Source organism: Eulemur rufifrons, chromosome 17 (genome assembly GCF_041146395.1).
Source record: "Eulemur rufifrons isolate Redbay chromosome 17, OSU_ERuf_1, whole genome shotgun sequence".
Classification (NCBI taxonomy): Eukaryota; Metazoa; Chordata; class Mammalia; order Primates; family Lemuridae; genus Eulemur; species Eulemur rufifrons.
The window spans coordinates 79,682,318-79,703,319 of record NC_090999.1 but is presented as its reverse complement, the minus strand read 5'-3'; the positions used below and the strand labels follow the sequence as shown (position 1 = coordinate 79,703,319).

Genomic DNA, 21,002 nt, shown 5'->3' with positions numbered 1-21,002 from the left:
GACACTCCGGGTGGTGAGAGGCACTGGGCAGCGGTGATGCTAGGCTGTGGGAACAGAACTGGGCCCCGCTGTGAGAGGCCACTGCTGCCTGTGTGGGAGGTCGCCAGGGCAGGAGAGGCAGCAGCCGTGTAGTAAATGGCTCACCTGCCCCGGGCGCCACCCACTCATCTTCCACTTGTCCCCCACGCAGGGGCCACCTTCCCGGGGATGACTCCTGTGCGTTTTAGCTACGGGTGTTTACCAGGGTGTCCTGTCGGGTTTTCTTGGCTCCTGCAGGAGGTGGCCCTTGTGGCAGTCGCTCCGCTTTTCCCTGCACCTCAGTTTAGAAACACTGAGAAGATTTTCGCTGGGCTTTGAGGTCAGAGCTCCAGCTTATCTTCAGCTGCTGCAATGAGTGTGCACAAACGAACCTGCAGCCACGTCTGCCCGGCCAGTCACGCATCGGGGGCTGGTGGTTTGTTTTGATGATTATTTTCCAGCATTCTCTTTTCACGAAGAGAAGACTCCCCAGCGTGCTACTCCACCATCTCTCCTCCGCACCCCGCGCTTCCATCCGTGTTTCTTGTTCTCCCGAAGAGAAGTCTGGGATCCTTTTCCACCTGGGGGCAGTAACCACAGTTCCCTTCAAAGTATGTGTCATTATCACCTCCTCCGTGGCACCCAGCACTGTCTTGTTTGCATAATAGCAAAACAAGAAATCAAGAAATGTCTGATATTTACAGAGGGAGTATTAAATCATAGAGGCTGTCTGCCATTTTTTTTAAAAACATCGAAAAATAAAGAAATGTAAACCAAATAGAATCTTTGCTCTCAGCTAAGAGAGTTTTTCTAATATGTTCTTCTTGCTTCTCCCAAATGAACCCTTGAGTTCCAAATATACAATTTGAGTCTTTTTTTTTTTTTTCTCCTTTTATGTACCAGTGCTGTTTGGTCTGACTGAATCATCAGGCTTCCTGTTCCCTCCTGCTCATACACGTGCCCTGCAGGCGGGCTTTGCAGCTGGAGTGGGGGGGGGAGCGGAGAGGGTGCGACACCCGAGGGCCTGCTCTCCTCCTGCATCTGACATCCTGCAGCCTGGGCGGCCCCACGGGACCTTACCTTTTAGGCAGCGCACAACGGTTAATAGGGATGCCGAAGGGTGGTCTTTTGGTGGTTACCAGCTGATCATGTGCCTTTTTCTTATATAAGCACTTGCGCATCTTCATCGTTAATTGGATTTCGTAGTTTCTTGTCAGCCTAGGTGGTGGTTGTAGCCTGTTGACCTATAAGACTACAAAGAAGGAAGAAGGGGTAGGGAATTAAGGGGGAGTGAGAGCTCATTGATTTGATAAGCATTTCAGATTATTTTGTACCCCTAGAGAGCTGAGTATGGGGAACCAAAGAGGGGAACTAGCAGTGTGGTGACGCAGGTGTTGTGGCATAGATGAGACCGTGGTCAGAGGCTGGGCACTGTCCTATAGTCGTGTTGCCCTGTGGAACTGGTGGTCTCCGTGGGCGTGTCCACTCGTGCGCATGTTCACACACACACCTGGGGATGGGAGTAGGAGCTCACAGCAAGAGCTCATAGATATTCTGCTGTTGGTGTATGTCCCAGAGAAATAGGATGCTTTTTCATTTATTGACAGAAACTATCTTTGAAATACTGTCATTTTGTGGACTTCTTTTGTTCCTTTTAAAGTGTAGTGGATGAAAAAGGCCTAAACTCACGGAAAGCGTATTTATGGCCTGTTACAGTATGGCTGTTCAGGAAAACTTCCGTGTAGATGTGGCTTTCACTCAGCCTTGATCACTGCCTCTGTTGCCACTTACTTTTCATGTGCTTGACCTGGAGTGGAGGTTATTTGATCTTTCAGGTTGTCACTAAGGACATTAGTTTATGTCAGCATTTTTCTAAAAGTAATTATCCCAGTAAGGTCTGTGATACAGCGTTCGACAAGCTCATCGCCTCCGACCTTGTTTCTGGAGCTCTGACTAACCTCCAGGAAGTTGCACTCACACTGACCGGGCAGTTGAGGTGTGGTTCCTACCGTGTTTTATACCAGTGTATCGGTCAGACTTCTTTGTGGAGTACTTTTGTTCCAGTATTGAGCTAGGCTTAGTGCAGTGTTGTGCTTGTCATTGAAAGCCTTTTGTCCCTGTTACATCCTTGGACCTCGCAGATTTAGGGAGGGAGAGGAGGACATTGAAGGTAGTAGGTGAGAAGCCATCCCCCTTCCCTGCCTGTCACCAGGCCTGGAGGTGCAGACTGCAAAGCTGGCAGGTACATATGGCTCTTGGCATTAAGGAAACCTTATTGAAAATGAAATGAAAATTCCTGTGCTGACAGGAAATTAATCAAGGCGGAATGTAGTAGACAAGGACACAAGCTATACACTACTTCTTCCATCACTGAGGAGTGTTTTGTTATTATGTAAATGAGATTAAATGCACCGTGACAGGTGGGGGGTGAGGAGGGTAGAGGGGAAGGGAAAGAGGTGAACAGGTTCCTTAGGATTTAAACTCTGGCTACAAAAATATTTTTGTAACATCTGCTTCTTCATCAAATGCTGAGCAGAGGAAGCTCATCAGCCTCTTTTGTCATTACTTCTGGAAGCAGTCTTCATGGCAGTGTGATTCATTCCATGGCACTCGTAGATTACCCGCAGTGAACCAGGCCGTATGCCGGTGCTAGGCTAAATAATGAGAACACCCAGTCTCTGCCTTCCTGGAGTTGATATTCTGGGAGGAAAGGATAACGGAAGGCATTAAATTCGCAGCTAATCCTGCCAGGTAAGACATGGTGCCATACCGTTTAGGATTATTTGGTTGAAAAGTAGCTGAAATAAACTCTGGCAAACTTCAGCAAAACAGGAGTGAATTGGTAAAAGGGAAACTGAACTGCCATCAAGGAACTTGCAGAGGAAGCTCTGGGGATATAGATAACAGGAACTAAGGAACAGTCTCTTCAGGGCTATTGATGAATCAACTCCATTCAACCTTAGGTCTGTTTACTCAAGATTCAGTTTTCCAAAAGAAAGTATCTGATGGCTCTAGCTTGGGCCACTCACCCATTTCTTGGCTAAGTAAAGGCAGGGTACCTGGTTAGTCCCCCCAAAAGACTGCAATGGCGGAGAGACAGTTTCCCAAAGAGAAAGGCAAGGACTTCGATGTCCACCAGGGGCATTGTAAAATTGAGCCGTTGATGTGATCCGGGGATTACCAGCCAACAAGCTGGCATGTGTTTTATTCGCAGCATGCTCAATGTTGAGGTTGCAATGGTTTGCAGCCATAAAACTTAGACTCACCCACCTCCAGGTGCGTGGACTCATCAGCATTTCTGTCCTGTCCTCTTGTTCCCAGTGTGAGCAGTCCCACCTCATGAGAGAGCATGAGGATGTGCAGGAGCGAACGACGCTTCGGTACGAGGAGCGCATCACAGAGCTGCACAGCATCATTGCCGAGCTCAACAAGAAGATAGACCGCCTGCAGGGCGCCACCATCAGGTACGCTGCCGCGGCCTCTGCTAGCTCTCGGCCCCTCTGAGCTGTAGCCTCGGTCTAGGAGATGAAGTTGCTCCTATGAATCATAATGATTTTTCTTTGTAACTAAAATTTTTACCATTTATAAAGTACTTTATATTTGCTTGGTTAACCATGTGCTTTCACCTCCAGTATTCTGTTCTGATTTTGATCCTTACGCTAGCCCTGAAAGGTAAACTGGGTGGGGGTTGTGATCCTTGGTTTATTGATAAGGGTATAGAATCAGAAGTTGAATGAAATGCTTTATTAACGAGTTCTAAATGGAGCTCTCTTTGTCCTAGAACCTGGTGTCCCTGTCACCCCAGCCTTTTTTTTTGACCAGGTCTGCTCTAGATGTGCAAAGTGCATGCTTCCCTTTGAGATTTTGAGAGATTTGTTAATGTGATTTATAACTAAGCAGTACGTAGGCTTCTAGATAATCTAATTACGTTTTGAGCTTACCTCAAGTTGCTTAACCGACACTGACTTATCCTCTTACCAGACACCTAAAGCAGGGGACAAGATTTGATCCGTCATTTTACTGGTGAAAAAGCTGGGGCTTAGATACAGTAAGTGACTGCCTTGCAGTGACACTTAACAGAGGGCAAGGGTGGAGTCAGAGCCCAGAATATCTCTGCCTTTACTTAAGTTTCTTTCCATGAAAGTGACTGGTAGGGATTCTGCCACCCTTGCTTATTAATCAGATAATAAGCCCCAAGTCTCCTGTACACAACGCTTAGTAGGTTGTGTCTACTCTGTTGTTCAGAGCAGGCATTTGCTTCAAGTGACTTACTGAGCCAAGGATGAGAACTTTTTTATCTTCCTGGCTGTGCTTAGGGGACAGTCTGAAGAAAGCAAATGTTTGGCGCCTACCTTTTCGGAGAAAGAGTGCTTTGTTCACTGAGTGTTTATATGAGCCACAAATAAAACAGTTTTAGAGGCAGCTACTTCTACTTTAAACTCTCCTTCTAGAAGTCAGAGGAAACTTTGGATGCATTTTGTTCCAGCTCTGAAAGTCACAGTCATGACAGGGCTTCTTGATGAGGGTACTAATGGCAATCTGTTTTCATGGAAAAATTTGCACTGAGCTGGAGCCACACAGTAAACTTCATTTTCTAATTTAGAACCTCAAGGCTTTTAAATTGTATCCTGGTCTTCAGAATGATTGCAGGTTAGAAATACATGAGCAGAGAAGAATTTTCAGCCCAAAGAAATAATTATAGCAGATTTAAAGGAGCCTGACAGAGGACGTTGGCAAATTTGTAATTTCCATTAAAACATGTTGCACTTTTAAACACTTGAGAAAGTGAAAGCAAATGGGCTCAGTGAGTTGTGGAAAAAAATGCACCAGACATCACCTGGAAAACTCAATTTCAAGATGTTTAAATTGAATGTAATGGCCAAACTGCTTCACTTTAAAAAACAATGAGTTTCTTGACCATAAACATTTATTGGTGCCTTTTAAAGGAAGATCGCATCTATGGAGATGTCACATTAAATTCTTCCAGTTTTCATTATGTAGATGAGCTGGCCCCTCCTTGAGGGGACTCCCTGCAAGGCTGGAAGACTCGTGGGCGTGTGGACTACTGAGACGAAACTCTTCTTGTCCTCCAAGCTCCAGAAGCTAAAGCATCTCCCCAGCCCTCAGCATTCCAGGAAATTGGTTTGGCCTTTGTGTTCGGGTTCTCCAGAGAGACAGAACCAATAGTATTAGATTTATTAGGGGAATTGACGCATGTGATTGTGGAGGCTGAGAAGTCCCATGACAGGCTGTCTGCAAGCTGGAGACCCTGGGATGCCATAGCGTGGCTCAGTCCAGGTACAAAAGCCTTCCTCAGAGCCAGGGAAACCAGTGGTGTAACTCTCAGTCCAAGGCCAAAGGCCTGAGAACCTGGGGGTATGCAGGTGCCAGTCCTAGAATCCAAAGGCTAGAGAGCCTGGAGTTCTGATACACAAGAGCAAGAGAAGAGTGTCCCACCTCTGAGAGAGAGAGTGCATATGAGCACAATTTTGCCTTTGTTGTACCTTTCTTGATCTCTCCAGCCCCCCAGCTGACCGGATGGTGACAGCCCACATTGAGAGTAGATCTTCGCCACTCAGTCCACCAACACACTTCAGTCTCCCCTGGCAACACCCAGGCTCACCCGGAAACAATGCTTAGCCAGTTCTCTAGGTATTTCTTAATTCAGTAAAGTTGACACTTAAAATTAATTATCACCATCTCAGCTCCTAATATGCTGTGATAGGCCCGATGTAGCAGGAACCAGGCACATACCCAGGGTCTAGAGAATTCATTGTCATACTGGTCAGGTACAATGTTTGTACCTTATAGATTTTCTTGTCACTTGAGTCTGGCCTGAGTTAAGAATTTATTGGAGAAGCTGAAAAATCATTAATAAGGAAATAGTTTATGTAAGCTATGGTATTCCCACATTTAAGCAATACTGAATTGCTTAAGGAAAGAAAACAATCTCATAGTTTTTTTTTGTTTGTTTGTTTGTTTTGAGACAGAGTCTCACTCTGTTGCCCGGGCTAGAGTGAGTGCCGTGGCGTCAGCCTAGCTCACAGCAACCTCAAACTCCTGGGCTCAGGCGATCCTCCTGTCTCAGCCTCCCGAGTAGCTGGGACTACAGGCATGCACCACCATGCCCGGCTAATTTTTTCTATATATATTTTTTAGCTGTCCATATAATTTCTTTCTATTTTTAGTAGAGATGGGGTCTCGCTCTTGCTCAGGCTGGTCTCGAATTCCTGACCTTGAGCGATCCACCCGCCTCGACCTCCCAGAGTGCTAGGATTACAGGCGTGAGCCACCGCACCCGGCCTCATAGTTTTAAATTTTTATCTCAGATCACAATCAAAGAACCAGGGACCTTCTATGACTATCCTAGACTCCCCCATCTCTTATAACCACAGGCTAATGTTGCCAAGAATCAGACACTGCAGGTTGCTGAATTCCAATGTAAGTTGAATTCATAGCTACATCAGATCACTTAAGTGAAGATTGAGAATTGGTAGGAAAAGACGAAATGGTGAGAATTTGAATGAGAACATTTGGGTAGATTCAAAAGAACTCAAATACCTGGAACAGTACCACAAATAAACAAACTAACAAAAAATAACTCAAATACCTGGAGCCTACAAATCCCACGAAGTTTCCCTTCCTGCAGAGGCAGCCCTCCCTCCCCGTGTGATAAAGCTAGTCCTGCCTTGCTTGGAGACTGTGTAGTGACCTCATCCCAGGTAGGACGCGGCAGATACATTCATGTCCCGTTCCTACTTCATTTTGTCTTTATCTTTAAGCCTAAAAATAATCAAATTTCATCATGCCTCAAGAGGATAAATAGAAAATCCAGCCTGGAAAGATACAGCTAAAACACCAGAAGATTTATAAGATTCTGGTAGTTTATACTCCCAGAAACTTGAGAAATACATATGGGATTTGGACCTAAGGGTTCTAGACCAGGGAGGGAGAGATGCAGTGTTGGATTGATGATGAATTTATTACTATGACCGTTCCTACCAAAGATTCTGGATTCCATGTGTTAGCTCTAGCAGTCAGATTAACTGAAAAGTAGCCTCAACCGAGGGCTCTACACTAAATGGTGTTGAAATACCAGAACTTCCCTAGCAGAAGGAGTTCAGAGGCCTGAGGAGTTGGGAATGTTGGGTGAGAGATGATGTCATTAAAATGGGGTTTTTGGTGCCACTGAACGGCTGGAGTCAATGTGGGCTTGGTTACTGTATTAATCAATAGGGCCACAGTAGTAATCAAAAAGGTTTGACCAGTAGGGATCTTTGGTAGGGGCTGATTGATCATGGAGTCTCTAGAACTAATATAAATGGGAAGCCTACTAAAGTTTTATTTGATCTTTGTGAAGGAAAAAAAAAAAAAAAAAAAACCACCTCTGGTCTGGTGAACAGAGATTTGAATTGCCATCACAATGGAGAATCATGGCCTCTTATCCAATCCTTACCTGACTCAGTTCATAGACCCAGAGCCCCTTGGATGAGGGGGAAGATGTATACAGCCCTGCCACAAGTAGGTACAGTACATCTTACTTCTACCCCTTCCAAAGAGGACTGCAGCCACTTATACGGGAGACTGTGCAGTGGAGAAAAGAGAGAAACCATGTTCTGGAGTGATTACTGGATGCTGGTTCTGAGCCAGTGGTAGTCCCTGAAGATCTAAAATGTGTAGTCTACAAGTCAAAGGGGGACTTCTGAAGGTATATCTGTCAGCTTGGGCTGCCATGACAAAATACCATAAACTGGGTAGCTAATTTAGGTCTGCTTTGAGACCTCTATTCCTGGCTTGCCAGATGGCTGCCTTCTTGCTGTGTCCTCACACCCTCACATGGAGGGAAGAGAGAAAAAGGAAGCAAGCTCTCTGATATATCCTTCTTAGGGGACACTAATCCTATGACCTCATCTAAACCTAATCATCTCCCAAAGGCCCTGTCTCTAAATACCATCACATTGGAGGTTAGGGCTTCAACATAAGAATTTTGGTAGGACTCAACTTAGTCTGTAGCAGAAAGTCAGATGACAAGTGACATTATGGCCTGAATCCATACCATAGCAGACCTAGTTATGGCACCATCTGGGGGAGAACTCTTTTCAATGCCCTGGAGATGTGGTAAATGCTCCCAACTAGCAAGAGTATATGGTGCTGCTTTTTTGGATCCAGGGACCAAATGGGGAAGTAGAAGGGGCTCTTCTCATTCATATACCTTAAAAACTCACTTCAAAAAATTATTGTTTCTATTACCCTGATACCAAAATCAGACAAGGGCACAACAAAAAAAGAAAATGACAGGCCAATATCCCTGATGAACATAGATGGAAAAATCCTCAACAAAATACTAGCTAACCAAATTCAACAAGATCATTCACCATGATCAAGTAGAATTAATCTCAGGGATTCAAGGATGGTTCAATATATGCAAATCAATAAATGTGACACATCACATTAACAGAACCAACATCAAAAACCATATGCTCATTTCAATAGATGCTAAAAAAAGCATTCAGTAAAATTCAACATCCCTTTATGATAAAAACGCTCAACAAACTGAGTATAGAAGGAAAGTACCTCAAAACAATAAAGGCCGTATGTGAAAAATCCACAGCTAACATCATACGAAACAGAGAAAAATCGAAAGCCTTTCCTCTAAGGTCTGGAACAAGACAAAGATGCCCACTTTCACCACAATTATTCAACATAGTACTGGAAATCTTAGCCAGAGCAAGAGAAAGAAATAAAGGGCATCCAAATTGGAAAGGAAGAAGTTAAATTATCCGTGTTCTCAGACATGATCTTATATTTAGAAAATCTTAAAGACGCCACCAAACAACTGTTAAAACTGATAAATGAATTCAGTAACGTTGCAGGATACAAAATCAACATATAAAAATCAGTAGCATTTATTTCAATCTGATTTACAAAAGCATATGAAATACAATCTTTCTCCAAAGTGTATCTAAATAAATTGTAATTCCATACAATGTATTTCTTTTATAATATGTGAAGTTTCTCATCATAAATATCCACATAACTTGACAAACATAATAGTATTTCAAAGAAGTATATGTTCCTATGATATTAATAAAATAAGACTAATTTGTGGCCACATTTGCACCAAAATATCAGGTAACCAAAGTAAGTATGGGTTCCTGGCTAATGTAGATTTCAATCAAAATTCTGTTTTTATAGTTGCTGATTTCCATCCAGTTTTCCTAGGATTACTGACATTTTGAATGAAAATCATTAATTCCATGAAATACTTGGTGCATATTTAATTTACATGACAAACATCTTAGAACTATACAGTATGTGTGCCTATGTGTACACTCTTGTTGGTGTATAATTCACATGTTGCAGTGGGCATGCAAAAGAATAATCTATTAAACTATAACCACATGTATGAAACAAAAATAGAGGAATTCGGGAATTGATAGCCTTCCCTGGTAGGAATTTTGCTTACTTTAAAAAAAAAAAAAATTAGTAGCATTTATATACCCCACCAGTGAACAATCTGAAAAAGAAATCAAGAAAGTAATCCCATTTATAATATCTACAAAAATTATAAAATAACCTAGGAATAAATTTAGCCAAAGAAAGGTATCCATGCTCTTGGATTGGAAGAATTAATATTGTTAAAATGTCAATACTACCCAAAGCAATCTACAGATTCAATACAATCTCTATCAAAATACCAATGACGTTATTCACAGAAATAGAAAAAGCAATTCTAAAATTTACACAGAACCACAACACTCCAAATAGCCAAAGCAATCCTGCGCCAAAAGAACAAAGCTGGAAGCATCATGCAACCTGACTTCGAAATCAGTTATGAAGCTATAGTAATCAAAACAGCATGGTACTGGCATAAAAACAAAAACATAGACCCAATGGAACAGGATAGGGAATTCAGAAATAAATCCACACATCTATGGTGAACTTATTTTCAACAAAGGTGCCAGGAACATACATTGGGGAAAGGAAAGTCTATTCAGTGGTGCTGGGAAAACTGTGTATCTATATGCACAAGAAAGAAACTAGAGCCCTATCTTTCACCATGTACCAAAATCAACTCAAGATGGATTAAAGACTTAAATCTAAGACCCAAAACTTTGACACTACTAGAAGAAAACATTGAGGAAACACTCCAGGACGTTGGTCTGGGCAAAGATTTTTTTGAGTAAGACCTCAGAAGCACAGGCAGCAAAAGGAAAAAATGGATGAATGGGATTACGTCAGACTGAAAAGCTTCTGCATGGCAAAGGAAACAAACTACAGAATGGGAGAAAATATTTGCAAACTATCCACCTGACAAGGGATTAATAAAGAATATATAAGGAACTCAGCTCAATAGTAAAAAATCCAAAGAGAAATACCTGAGAATGTTATAATTCCATTATTATGAAACTACCACTATGGATTATCAACATTTATTAGTTTACCAAAGGGTCTGTTTTTCTGGCTTAAAATGATCACTTTTTTGACCTTTTTACATTTTCTTCTTTTTTTATAACCACCATTAGCAGTTGTTGTTCTTTTGGGAGGCCTTTTTTTCTCTCAAAGAAATAAGTTATCACATGATAAGAGTGATACAATAAAAGGAAGTGAACAGCAGTCATTTTGAGATGCTGACACTGCTGTGTCATTAGCCAGACACCTTCACCAGGTAGGTGACTCAAGGCCATACGGAGCCATCTTGAAAGCACCACTCAAAATCTTGTCTTCGTAAAACTGCCAGAGACCAGTGAAGTGTTTTTTACTTATTCCATTGCTCTTTAGGGACCAAAGCTCCTAAATGACAGAGAAAACACCTCATCTTCAGTCTGCTACGTATACTGCAATCACAAATTGATTGTCAGTTTGCGAAGGGCCCTGAGGCAATTCACTTTTGTCATTTACCAGTGTGAGGGTCCAGCCTCTTTTCAGGGATGATGCTGATGGGAGATGATGGGGACGTGCAGCTCTGTGATTTTTTTTACCAAAGTCAGTGGGAGACACAACAGGATTGCACAGACTTTCTAATATTTAGGCTCAGTCTAACCCTTTTATACCTTAATCTTGGTGGCACAAAACCTTCCCTGCTCCTTTTGCAAACTAGTTTTGTACTTCTAATTACTATATACTTGCTTTGCGTGGATTCTTTGTTGTTCCAGAATACTTACTAGGGTCACCGTAGGCAGAACATCAACCAGGGATCAGCTGTGCTCTGCTCAGTCTCTTCCTGTGAGGTCAAGAACACAGACTTCACTTCCCTCCTCATTTTATCTGTTTCCACATAAGATCTTGGCAACATTTTCTCCTTCCCCTAACTTCCCAGGCTTTCCACATTATATTTTCATTTCTACCATCTAACCCTGATTATTTGCCTTCTCCAGTACAATAAATTTTCTGTTGAATCAAAACTGCCCAGTCAACACGTAGCCTGAGTGACCCTCCAGCCTCAGTTTCCATCCTGTGCCCTGTTGTGGTTTCAGCTGTGCCAAAGCACTCGCTCCTCTCCAAGCTCCACATGTTCGTGGCTCCTCTGAGCCTTTGCATGTGCTCTTCCACCCTGGCAACCTAACTAACATCGACTTTCCCTGAGGCTCGTCTTGAGTGCTGCTCCAGCCAGGAAGTCTTCCCACTCACTCCCCACCGGCAGCCTCAGACGGTCCCTGTGTCTACCCACAGCATCCTTCTTAGGTTATAATTGGTTTTGCACGTAGTTGTCTCCTGGAAGAAAGAATCCATCCAGTCTTTGCTTTCCTATCCTTGTTTTGGTGCTCCGATGTGTTGAATGGGGATCGTTAGTTTGCGTTTTATGACACCAAACGCCTTCTGCCTGAGATGACGTTGCTAGTGTGGTGTCATTCAGCTTCAGACTGTGCTCGGTGGGGAACGTTTCTACGATAACAGCTTCCCTCGCCCACCTTCCCCTGTTCACTCCTTGATACAATTCATCCTACTAATCCCTAGAAGTAATTCGGTACAAAGCAGGAGATTTGGCAGGAACTGTCTGTTTTGGAACCTGCCAAGCCAGGAGGGTTTAAGGTGGCTATTAAAGATTTTGCAAATGCCATTTATAGCAGAGAAATAGCAGCATTTATCATTTGCTTTCTTGGCTGTAAAACAGTCTCAGCCAAGCCGAAGCTGATTACGTTGGCCATGCAACAAAGGTAATTTATTCATCATTCACAAAATCTCCTGTTAACTAAAATCAGAATTTTAAGTGCTGACTGAAAGGAGAGCTGATATATCTGTCAGTGCACAATTACCCTCTAGACCAAAAAAGCAACTCTGCAGAGAGCACTTTTTGTTTTCTTTCCTGAACCTAGTTATTGTTGTCCTCTGCAGATATCTAATAATTAACATTCACAGAAGATTAACCTATATTTTTTTCCTTCACCACTCCCTTTCTCTGATAATTCAGATTTTGTGTGCCTGGGGGCTTTATATCTGCTTAAAGTCTTCCCAGTTTTCTGGGTGCCTACAATTCACAATACCTTATAAAGCAGAGGCTTGGCCTAATCCCTTTCCTGGGAGAATTTTGATATCTTGAGAGAATCAAGAACTCTAGAGAGTTCTTCACCTTTCTCTGATTTATAGATGGGTCTCTCCAGTGCCTCTTCCCTAAGTCCCAGTGATCACCACTCGCCATTTTGGTCCACCCAGAACCCCAGACTGTAGACTTTCTCCCTCACTGGTTGTTGGCAACTTACCGTGAATGCCAGGCTGCATTCTTCACCCCCACCAGCCCCCGGGAGCTGAGCAGACACCACTGGGCTTTCCAGCCCCACAGTTAAATCTCCTGACAATTTTCCTTCCTGGCTCATTTGAAAAGGAAATGTTTCAGAGAGGGTTAATTTTGCTTTCTCCGTGCCTGTGTCCAGTGTGTGTGTATGATGGTGGTGGTGTGGGAAGAGGGCAATGTTTGTGCTTTGAAATACACACTACAGCTCTTGGTTTTCTTCGCTTGCAGTTCAGAGGACAGTTCAGAGGACAAAGGTTGAGGGATCCATGAAGGGCTGAGAAGAGGTGGGTGGGCAGGTGCAAATGGAACATGGCTGTGTTTAAATGTTGTCTTCCTGTTAGCAATTGCAAATTAAAGGAAATAGACCATTGATTGGTACTCTCCCACTCACTGTTTCCATTTTTCTCCTCACCTCATCCTTTCTTCCTACCCCCTGACTCCACCTGCTTTCTCTGGGGAAAGTTAGCCTGGTCTTTCTTGGATGTGCGGATCCGTATACCTCTCACATGGTCTCATTTGATCTGCACAGATGAGGTCCTGGTTTTCCAGTAGCTCCGACCCCATTACTTCCCTCTGTCCTCGTCCAAGAAGAAAGCCCCTGTGGGCCCCTCCAGGTGATGGGAGGTGCTGTCGCTGTGACCAGACCCTTAATTATTTTGCTCACTGTAGGCTCAGTAGTCTTAGTTCTTTTTCACCTCAGAATTTGAAGAGGTAAAGAAATCTAATTTCCTCAGGAAATCTTTGAAGGGGAAGAGTTTCCATAGGCCGATAGAGACATCTTGTTTGGTGCATGGGTTTGTATGTGCATGTAGAAACTTTTCAGTTTCACACTGACCATGGGTGCGACCACCTATTTAGCCTGGAAGGAATCATGGTCGCCGAGAGATCCGTTTTCTCTCTGAGTGTCTTGTTCTTGTCCTTAAAAGACATATTCTCTAGGGATTTGTCATACATTTTCTGCCAGTGGTGGCTGACTCTCCTTGTTTCTCAGGGAGGAAGATGAGTACTCGGAGCTACGATCGGAGCTCAGCCAGAGTCAGCACGAGGCCAACGAGGACTCTCGAAGCATGGACCAAGACCAGACCTCCGTCTCCAATCCCGAAAACCAGTCCACCATGGTCACTGCCGACGTGGGTGAGTCTGCCTGACATTGCCACCGAGCAAGAGTTTGGTTTCTGGGTTGTAAGAGCAATAGGCAGCCTGCACTAAAATTCCATCATCCACGGAGTTGTGCGAGTGGACGAAGGCACGTCCATTTCAGTCCCTTACATGCTACTCTGTTGGTCAAAGTGGAACTGAAGAGGTGAATTAGCTTTCTGAAAATTCGGGAAGCAGGGAGTCAGGTAAAAAGCTATTGCCGTGTTCCAAGTCACAGTAACATCAGAACTGTGACGGTGGAGATAGAAAGGATGGTTGGGGGCAGCGCACTGCAGTGGAAGAACCCCAGTAGGTTTTAGCGACTGTTTGGGTTGGGTAAGAAGGAGGAATCCAAAGTGACTCCAGCATGTTGCTCCTAAGTGACTAAGAGAGTGACTGTATTCCTTAGTAAGGGAGCTTGGTTGAGAAATGAGTTGGGAAATAGTCATATTATGTTTGAGGTTGTAGAGCAATATCCATGTGGAAATATCTGGTACAGTGTATTTTAAACTGCAGGTCATGACCCACTAATGGGTCTTAAAATTCTATGAAAAATATTTTTTATATGAAAGCAGGCCAGGTGTGGTGGCCCACGCCTATAATCCCAACACTTCGGGAGGCAGAGACAGGAGGATCACTTGAGGACAGGAGTTCAGGACCAGCCTGGGCAACATGGCTAGACCCCGTCTCTACAAAAAATAAAAATTAGCCAGGCAGGGTGGCACATGCTTGTAGTCCTAGCCACTTGGAAGGCTGAGGCAGGAGGATCGCTTGAGGCCGGGAGTTTAAGGTTACAGTGAGCTATGATCTGATTGGGCCATTGCACTCCAGCCTGGGGGACAGAGTGAGACTTCTCTCTTTAAAAACCAAAAAAAAAAAAAAAAAAAAAAAAACCCAGGGAAACAATAGAGTGACAGTATTGTTTCATGAAACTTGTTTGTTGCCTGTGTATGTAGGTAGTTAGTTGCCAAATGAAACTAACTGTGGATTGCAGTCACAGTGTTGCAAAACCACTGGTCTTGCCTACCTGGATATTTGGGGAGAAGTTGAGGTTGAGGTTAGAGGCTTTGAAGTTACCTGAACTAAGGTGATCCCTGTGGTTGAAAGGGTGTGGCACCCAAAGAGGAGGACCACCGTACCTTAGGAAATGCTCGCATGTACGGGAGAGATGGAAGAGAACCAGGAGAAAGAAGGGGTGTGAGGGGGAGGCTGGGGAAATAGGCAGGAGCCCGATCACGCAGGGTCTTGGAGACCATGTTAGGGACCATGTTTGGCCGTCTCCAAAGATCCGCAAGAAGCTACTGAAGATTTTAATAGTAGGGAAAGAGGATGGAGGTGATCAGATTTGCATTTTGAATCAATCACTCTGTGGTGTGGAGAAAGTATCCCTAGAGACCAAGAGTGAGTCGGGAGGATAGCTAGGAGACCATTGCAAAAGTCTAGGTGGGCAGAATCATTGCTAGGATTAGAGCGGTGGCAGTTGAGTTATAGAAAAGGTATAAAATTATTGAGATTTGCTGAAGGATTGGAAACAGAGGGTGGAGACAGAGTGGTGTGCATGTCCCAGACGAGTTTGGTTTGCACAATAGATGGACAGTGGGGCCACTTGCCAACATGGGCACATAGGAGAAAGGAACAGGAGGTTTTGCTTCAAGCTTTGTTTTGTTTCTCTTGGAGTGGGAAGGATGGATGGAGATCATGTGTTTTGTCTGTCCCTGAGTTTGCGGTGTCTTGAGATAGCTGGGTGGAGATGCTTCGGGTGGCAGTGTGTATTCAGGTAAGAAGCCAAGACGAGAGGCCTGGGCTCAAGGACAGCAGCTGGGGGAGCTCAGGGTGTTTGCAGACGGTAGCTGAAACGGTGGAGGGAAGTTGATGCCCAGAGAGTGAGGAGGGGAGACAGCCCCCGGGACTGCGCCTGGGGGCCACCAAGCTTGGCAGGAGCTCGTGGCAGGGAGCGCTCCTCAGTTCAGTCTCAGGTTAAATGCGACTCTTCGAAAAGCCTTCTGAGAGCGCCGGTGTGTACACATCCCTTTGCGAACTCTGCCACCCCCCATTCAGTTCTTCCTCCTATCACACGACATTTTAAATTATGTGTTCGTATTTATTTGCTTGCCCCACTGTCCCACCAAACCCCACCGGGCAGGAGCTTGTTTGTCTCATCTCCTAGTATCTCTCCAGGGCCTCTTACCAGGCTGGCACACTGCGTGTGCTCAGAGACAGTTGGAACGGGTGAATGAATGGAGTAACCAACCAGCCCAACTTCCTGGCCAAAGATGCAGGAAGAAAATGAGGACAGTGGTGTCCTGAAGGCCGGGGGGCAGGGCAGGCTCTGACGAGGAAGTGGTCGGCAGCTGGATGGCTGCTAAGGCCAAGTGAGATGGATTTAGCTGCATCAGAGTCATCGAGAAGGTCTTCACCGACAGCAGCTTAAGCCAGACAGAAATGAATGGGGAAGTGAAGACACCGCCCCAGGCTGAAATCGCCTCCCCCCAACAAACCTGAACCCAGACGCTGGGCTTTATGTTACAAGAGATACAACCCCTGCGACCAGCCTCTCCGTAATCCAAGGCCCTGCGTGCTGAGTTCATACCAGCATCATAAATCCCTCACCTCAGCACCCCCAAGCTTCAGGGTGCAGCCAGCCAGATTCAAGCAGCCAAGAAATTCCTAATCACTGCACAGGTCAGCCCTACACGGGTCCTTTCATTTGTTTCTTTCAGATTGTATTTTATGAAATGAATAAGTGACCCAGACTCCAACACAGTTTCATAATTAGATAAGCCTGGGCAGTGCAGGGGCAAACCCACTCACGTGGCGTCTGTCCTGGGGGACTTACTGGAGTCCCCTGGCACGAGGCAGCATCCGCAGCACGGCCACTCAGGACCCGGTGCCCGCTGCCTGCGCCGTGGGGCCTCTTCGTTTTCCTGAGTCATTCAGTTCAAATCCTTTCTTTCCATCCTGTCCCTCATTGAAAAAACATGGGTTAATTGGGACTGGTCATCTTTCCTGGCAAGGCTGGGCCCCTGGAGGGGAGCGCCCCCTCTGCCGGCGTGGGCACATGTTCTCCCCCACACAGGAGCCGCTGTGCCCTTACTCAACAAGCTCACTGGGTGCCGTGCTAGGTCCTGGGGACGTACGACATGGAAGCTGCTGACAGATCGCCACACTCCCAGGCTCAAACCCCTCGAACCTAGAGTGACCACTACACTCCTCACCATGCACCTCTCGCCATGTGCTCCTCACCATGCGCGCCTCTAGGGCCCACGGCACCTGGAGCTCCCTCCGCTTCCCCCACTGTCCCTGTGCGTCTTCCAGTCCCGGCCACACTGGCTGCCCGGCTTGCTGTTCCTCCAGCCAGCTCCTCCTGCCTCAGGGCTCCGCGCTGGCTGTTCCTTCTCCCTGGAATGCGCCTTCCTAAAATCCACACGGGCTCCACCACGTCGCCTCCCCAGAGCCCCCGGACCCCGTTTCTAGTGCTCACACAGTCACTTGCTTCCCTTTCCCTGTTTATTTTCTGTCGTGGCACTCAGCACCACCCGAGCATACGTTGTGCTTGTACTTACTTCCCTAAGTGTCATCGGGCTTTATGTGGTTCTCACGCTGCATGCAGGCTGCTTAGGGGCAGGGACATCGGTACGTGGTTTACCGGCATGGCAGTGCCTGCACGTAGGAGGCGCTCGGGCACCTGAGTAACAGTGAGCACCATGCTGGAGCTCACGGTTCTTGGGAGGATGCACGGAGGCCCCCAAGGCGTCCACACCGCTGGGCCAGGCCCACACGAGGCCTGCAGGGGCCCCTTGTGGTAATCTCAGGCAGGAGCATGGGAGAGCAGGTCCCAGGAGTCACCCCTGAGCAGAGGGCTAAGTGAAAGAGGAACGTGGGCAGGAGGAGGGTGCTCTGGGCAGAGGCAGGTCTGCCAGGTCCCCGAGGAGGGCAGGCACTTGGGGACAACAAAGAGGAGGTCATTCAGGCTGCTCACACAGTACAGTCAGTGTGTTTGTTCATCGGAACTGGCCGCCTGTCTCCTCTTCTTCCTTTGCCATTTTCCAATTAAACTGCTTCGAAAGGGAAAAAAGCTCCCATATATAAACACCATTATAGGAAATCATTAAAAAGTACCCATTTCATTATGGTTGCTATATTTGCAAACCTGCATTAATAACCCAGAGGTTTTCTTGAGCTGGATTTTTTTTTTTCTTAAGCTGCAGAATTTGCTGCAATATATCTGCTGATCTCCAAAGATCACAGGAATAAATCCAGCCTAATCACATCATCAAAAAGCACTTTCCTTTTGTTTTCCAACCCCACCCATCAGAGGCTGGCTGCCCTTCAGTAAGCTGGTCCAGGAACCGGGACGCTGTCCTCTGGGCAATTTAGAAAGTCCTGTGACTTACCTAAGCAGTCGAATAAAGGAGAAAGGCCCAGCTTCTGTCAGCATCTTAAAATTACTGTACCGCTTTTCAAACCTGATCACAGAATTGTTTAGAAAGTAAAGATAATTAAGTGGACAAAGCCAAGGTAAGAAGCCATGGCTTAGAATTTTTATGCCCTCAATCTTTCAACAATTTGAGTTAAAGAGAGGCTGGATATAGCAGCTAACGTGCTTTGCTTACTTACTGTATGTCAGGCATTTACATGGCTTCTCTCGTGTTTAATTGTCAACCTTGAAGGAGGCCCGGGAGGTCTCCTCATCTGTAAAATCAGGACAACATAGTTCAGAGAGGTTAAGTCATTTGTCCAAAGACGCACAGCAAAAATGTTGTTTTTATTGTTGCCACCTGTGCTTCTGCAGATGGCTTTCCTTTTACACTCCTGCGTTTAAGCAGTAAAGCTTGCCTTGGCTGACGGGGTACTGGTACTGCAGTCCTTGGAGGTCTCTAATGCTGATGAGGGAATTAGGGAGCAGCTGTATGATCACAAGCACCTGGCTTAATAGCAGAGCATTTGTAATTAAATGAGATTTTGCAGCTCTTCGTGTTTGAAACATCGAGACCAAATGATTCTGGGTGTCGCAATAGAGCAGAGCACAGATGTGTGCACGTGGGCTCCTTGCATCATGCGTGTTAGAGTGTGTTTGATGTCCTGTCCCGCGGGCTGTTTTCCCAACTCTGTTAATGCAACAGCAAAGCCTTTCTGGAGCAATTGTTTCTAAGACAAACAAAATCTCTGACCAGATGGGCCTTTGCACAGCCAGTGAGAGATTCTGCTCTGGTATTTTGAGATCCTTTCTGATTTTTGGTGAGACATTTTTATTTTTCTGGAATGTTAAACTATTATGCCTACAGGGTTGAAAGGAAACTTAGAGCGCCTTCCTTGCTGGTGTGATCATGTAGACAGATTTTTCCTCGGTATAAGTAGTTTTTGGAGGACAACCAAGGAAGAATTTACACATGAAACCTGACTTTTGGTGCAACTATGCCTATGAAATATGTTTAACATTAAAGCCAGATTTTCCTGGCTTAGTGGCTGCTGAGGCTTTAGAAGTGTCAAGCAGCCACTCAAAGCAGGGGGAGAGGGTCAGGACAGGGAAAGCAGCCGAGCAGAATACTCATTTTTTGCTAGAAATGAGGTGGTTAGGTGTAGTCAGTTATCCTCCAGCAAAGAATTTTCAAAAGAGAATCAGGGCCGGACGCGGTGGCTCACGCCTATAATCCTAGCACTCTGGGAGGCCGAGGCGGGAGGATCGCTCGAGGTCAGGAGTTTGAGACCAGCCTGAGCAAGAGCGAGACCCCGTCTCTACTAAAAAAATAGAAAGAAATTATCTGGACAACTAAAAATATATACAGAAAAAATTAGCCGGGCATGGTGGCGCATGCCTATAGTCCCAGCTACTTAAGAGGCTGAGGCAGAAGGATTGCTTGAGCCCAGGAGTTTGAGGTTGCTGTGAGCTAGGCTGACACCACAGCACTCTAGCCTGGGCAACAGAGTGAGACTCTGTCTCCAAAAAAAAAAAAAAGAGAGAGAGAGAATCAGATTATTGGTAACCTGATTTAGAAGCTTTGGTGAACTAGTCCTCAGGTTGGAAAGGTTAGAGCGGACTGAAAATTGCACCCTGACTAATTGATATAATAGGCTGAGCCCTTTGTTGCCTTTTTCTTTTCTTCTCTTTAATTTATTTGGGCAACTTAATTTCTCCCAAAAGGTTCGTGATGTGGGTCATCCCTGAGAACCAAGCCAGGGCAAGACTTTGACATTTCAAACATTGATTCACTGGAGCGCTCTCTGGGGCGGCTGTGTGTTTTCTCCCAGAGATCTGAGTCTGGTCAAACAAGAACTGTTTGCAAATGTTTAGCAGGACCGGGCAACTGAGGAGACCACCTACAGTCATTCCAGAACCTTCCTTGGAGTAACCAGGGTTGAGAGCAGGAAAGGTTATTTGCTCCATGTCAGCTTGTGTTACCTTGGAATATTTCCCTCAAATTCTGCTGTTCAGTGACTTTTCAGCCCCCAAAAGAGACAGGGGTATCAGGTGGAAATGGGAAGGTGTTGATCTATATAACATTTACTCAAAGTGACCGCCCACAATTGTTGGGATTCATGCGCTCCTCTTCTAGTATAAGCAATCTTTATTTTCTAAACAGATCGTGTCTCCCAAGGTTGAGTTGCTTTTGGTTGTTTGAAATTCTTGATATAATTTTCCCCAAAACCAGCATTGTAATAAAGGAGTGTTAACTTCTGAGACCAGCCTCTGAAAGCCTATTTAATCTATAGTGGAAATAAAGCCCGAGGCCTTGCTAATGCTGCTGCAACCCCGGCCATCATTGCGAACATTGCTGCCCCGAGAAAATATCTTGTAGATCATGTTTGGATGCCGGAACCACATCTTCCCCCTTCTCCCGGCAGCTTAGAAAGCCTCCCCCTCCTGTCACAGTGAGAGCCACGGGGCCTGGGACAAGTGCTGACGGTGGGCCCATCCTGTTTGCTCTCACAGGCTGGGACAGCCTGTCTGAAGGGACTCTGGAGCTGCGGTGGGTGACCCGGGCACTAAGACAGGGCTGTGTGGACCGGTTAGTGAGCTTGGGCAAGGCCCGAGAGCTGGGCAGGGCCGGTGAGGATACACAGGGCCTGGGAGGCACAGCGAAGGGGTTGGAGTTTATCCTCTAAGCACGACTCT

At 45.5% G+C, this 21,002-nt stretch overlaps 1 protein-coding gene across 3 annotated transcripts in view; it reads left to right on the top strand.

Moving 5' to 3' along the window:
- The window catches only part of MCC (MCC regulator of WNT signaling pathway), a 253,060-nt gene that overhangs the window by 152,165 nt on the left and 79,893 nt on the right, over positions 1-21,002 (top strand). For all 3 annotated transcript variants that reach the window (XM_069492730.1, XM_069492732.1, XM_069492731.1), the window contains exons 3-4: positions 3,340-3,482; positions 13,743-13,885. In XM_069492730.1, coding sequence (XP_069348831.1) covers positions 3,340-3,482; positions 13,743-13,885 — 286 coding nt within the window. The remainder of the gene's footprint in view (positions 1-3,339; positions 3,483-13,742; positions 13,886-21,002) is intronic.